This window comes from Mustela nigripes, chromosome 5, assembly GCF_022355385.1.
Source record: "Mustela nigripes isolate SB6536 chromosome 5, MUSNIG.SB6536, whole genome shotgun sequence".
Taxonomy (NCBI): domain Eukaryota; kingdom Metazoa; phylum Chordata; class Mammalia; order Carnivora; family Mustelidae; genus Mustela; species Mustela nigripes.
The window spans coordinates 27,359,630-27,363,381 of record NC_081561.1 but is presented as its reverse complement, the minus strand read 5'-3'; the positions used below and the strand labels follow the sequence as shown (position 1 = coordinate 27,363,381).

Below are 3,752 nucleotides of genomic sequence, written 5' to 3'. Positions count from 1 at the left end.
ATTCAGTGCTGGAGGCTGTGCTGGTTCCACTAGAGGTCACACTAGATCCAGTGTTGGAGACTATACTTGTTCCACCAGAGGTTGTGCTAAATCCAGTATTGACAAGTGTGCTCATCCCTCCAGAGATTGTGCTGTGTTCATTCTCACCTGATGTGGCTGTTTCACCTGTTGATAATCCTAAATGATGACAAACATATACTGAGCGTAAATACTTTCTGGTTCAATGCTTGTTTAAATTCATTACATGGACAATTCTATTGGATGCTCACCATAGCACTATGAACTAGATACTACTATTATCAACAGCTAAGATGAAGAAATTGAGGCTTAGAAATGTTAACATTTGTCCATATTTATGCAGATAGTAAGTAGTCGAGCAGGAGTTTATACTTAGGGTACTGGATCTGCCCTTTCAGCTACCATGCTAAATTGCCCTCTCCACCCAGCCCCAACACCAGGATGATATAACCTAGTGCCACTGGTATTAAGCTTATTCTATATTCTACTATATAAGATTCAATACAGATAAGAAGTATTATAAAGGAATTGTAGAAGCCCTGTGAAACTAGTATATATTGATTAATTCATTCTTAAAGTAGTATTGCTCCCTTCTGAAAAAAATATTTTTCAGTTTTATTCAGAAAACATCTATTTCAGAATTGTCTGAGTAGCTTATTAATAAAAAAGATTCCTAGGCAAACTATTCTAGATTAAATTAATCAGAGTTTGATATGTGGCCTTTCAACAAGGGACTGGGTGAGTCTATATGCATTCAGTTTCCAGGGTCTACTGATCTCTACGGCAGAGGCCAAAGAAGCACAAGTCATATATAGCTTAAAAGCACAAGATCTCCCAGGACAAATGGCTATAAGGTGTAGGGAATCTTTCAACCTTCTTGGAGACTTGGACAGAATTAATGTTGTGTCTATTTTTTGCCCCTCACAATACTGAAGGACAAAGATACTCAAATTAATCAAAATTAATTTGTGGGTCATTTTACCACTAACTGGAATATGGGCGTCTATCACTTCATTCCACACATATGTATTTTTAATTTGGGCTTAATTGAACAACATAGGGTTAGAGTTTTAGCTCTATTTTGGGAAGCCCCCCCCTTTTCAGCAGTGTGGTACAAATTGGGGTTAAGATCAGAATCTTGAATAAAACTGAAGAAACTGAGATGACCAAGAGTAAGAATGACACCACAGTCAACTCTTCCCATTCTTAGTAGTTAAACCCCCAGCCAACCACACAGGTTATTATAATTTTATAAATGCAGAAACCAAGGCACAGAGAAATTAAACAAGTCATCTGAAGTACACAGGTAACAGTGGAGCCATGACCCATACACAGGCAGTCTGAGACCAGAGTCTACAGTTTTAACCACTGTGCTCTGACTGCCTCCTGGATGATACCTAACTAGACTAAAGTGATTGGGGTAAAATGATGATTCCCCACTCTATAGAAGAGAATCAGAGATAGTCCTGACAGTGACCAGCATCACCCAAAGCACCTTGAAGCTTCTGAGATCACCCACTTTCAAAGGAAATCACTTACCGGTTTCTAAAAGTAGGAGATGCAGTAGTAACCAATACTTAAGGAGACTGTTTCCTTTCTGCATCTTGATCTTCTTAGTTGTTGGAAAGTAAAGTGCCTGAATCCAAGTTGTGGCCATCTAGAAGGCAAAGAATAGAATTCTTGAAAAAGGAGAGTTCAAGGTGAAGAGATAAAGACTGGAGCTTCCAGGAGCTTGGGTCTACTAGGCGCTTGTTTGGGGGAAGAACTTTGAGCTTGGGTAGAAGACTAGATGCCGACTTAAGCTTCCTCCATACAATGTTCTTGCCTTTTTCTTTATTATGGAAGAGCTGCAGGGACCTTTATAGCTTCATATGTGTTGGGGAGGAGTTCAGAAGTTTATTTGTTCTTCTGCCAACTGTGAGCAGTTAAAAAATAATACTGAATTTGAGAAGGAATAGACTAGGGGTCAAGAGGAAGGTGAGAAAGGAGAATGACATGATCACACTAGTTAGGGCACAGGACTGGCTGGGTCAGAGCAGGAAATAAAATGGCATGAGGAGATCAAATTTGCCAGAGTGGAAGGGACCCACCCTCTAATGCAGGGATGGGGCCAGAAACCTGTTCTACTGCAAGACGTTGTTTCCTGGTCAAGAAGCTCTGTGTGGCTGTTTTGGTAAGGAAAAAGCCCTAATGAAATGAGCTAAGTGGGTGGTACCCCACATCTCTGAAGCAAATGGAAATATGAGAATCAAAAGAGAACAGTAATTAAAGGTCTGGGCTTCTGGGTTACAGGCAGAAGACAGATGGAACATTGCTGGGTAGGCAGTAGGCACTCAACAATGCACATTGAATAAACATGGAAAGAGAGATCCAGCAGTTGATGAAGACATCTTTGGGTTCTCTGGGGCATGATGGCTGAGAGCATGGGGGATGTTGAATGTATAGAATAAGCCATCTGTCAGGCTTATAGCAGGTGAAGGGGTGGTATAGGGTCCCATTCTGATCCTCCACCATAGGAATTTCCCTCTTGTTGTTTTCAGAGAAATCTGAGGGATCCCTTCTGCCATGGAATCCTTCAGGTGTTCCTTCTCATAAGCCTAATGAAGCATCTCTCAATAGAGTATACCACAGATAACACATTAGGAGACTTCAAGTCTGTTGGGGAGGAGGATATATAGTCCAAGTCCTCTAGAAACGTCATGCTGGTCTGGACACAGATGTAATAACAAAGGATACATAGTCAACTAAACAAGTATGACTGAAGAGACCCAAATGAGGAGAAGGTTTTGGGAGTTCATGGGGAAGGCATCTTGTATCCAGGGCCAAGGAGTTGATAGATGGAAATTTCAGTGCACAGTCTGTGTGACCAAAGGCAGATGTCTTCATAACTGTTAACAAGAAGCTTTGTGGAAGAAGCAACGTCTCAGTTTATTTGTGGGTGATTGAGTATTCCTGACATTTAAGACCTGTTTGAAAGAAACAGGAGGTGGCTGGAGACATGAAGGAATTTATGAGTGAGTCTGAGAGTCGGGAGGGGACAGAGTGTGTTGGAAAAGGCTGATGCAGATCTGCCTAATGGCTGTGAGGCTGAAGCAGTTCTGAGGCAGAATTATGAAGAATCATTCAATGACTGGTTAGGCTTTAGACTCCTAGCAATCGCATTTTATGGCTAAGAGGCCAAAAGCACTCTAAGAAATCCTTTTTTTTTCCCCCTCTCTAGAATTATTTGGAGGCAGAGTTCCTGGATTTAAGTCCAGATTCTACCTTCTAGACATAATCTTAAAATTATTTTGAACACATACTTAACGGAGACTGTATGTAATTAGTATCTCTACTGTCCTTCAAAACAACACAAGAACCTTGGAACTTTAGTTAGTACTACCAATTCTTTTTTTTTTTTTTAAAGATTATTTATTTATTTATTTATTTGACAGAGAGAGATCACAAGTAGGCAGAGAGGCAGGCAGAGAGAGAGAGGAGGAAGCAGGCTCCCTGCTGAGCAGAGAGCCCGATGTGGGACTCGATCCCCAGACCCTGAGATCATGACCTGAGCCGAAGGCAGCGGCTTAACCCACTGAGCCACCCAGGCACCCAATTATTACTACCAATTCTTAACTCATACCTTAATCTTATCAAGTGTTTTAATTCTGTCTTGGTGTTTTTTTTATTTTATTTTATTTATTTATTTGACAGACAGAGAACACAAGTAGGCAGAGAGGCAGGCAGAAAGAGAG

General features: G+C 40.9%; 1 protein-coding gene across 1 annotated transcript in view; it reads right to left on the bottom strand.

The window, feature by feature from the left end:
- Nucleotides 1–3,752, bottom strand: part of MUC21 (mucin 21, cell surface associated) — a 14,371-nt gene that overhangs the window by 959 nt on the left and 9,660 nt on the right. The window contains 2 exon segments of the mRNA XM_059401519.1: nt 1; nt 3–165. The exon segment at nt 1 is cut by the window's left edge and continues 435 nt beyond it. Coding sequence (XP_059257502.1) covers nt 1; nt 3–165 — 164 coding nt within the window.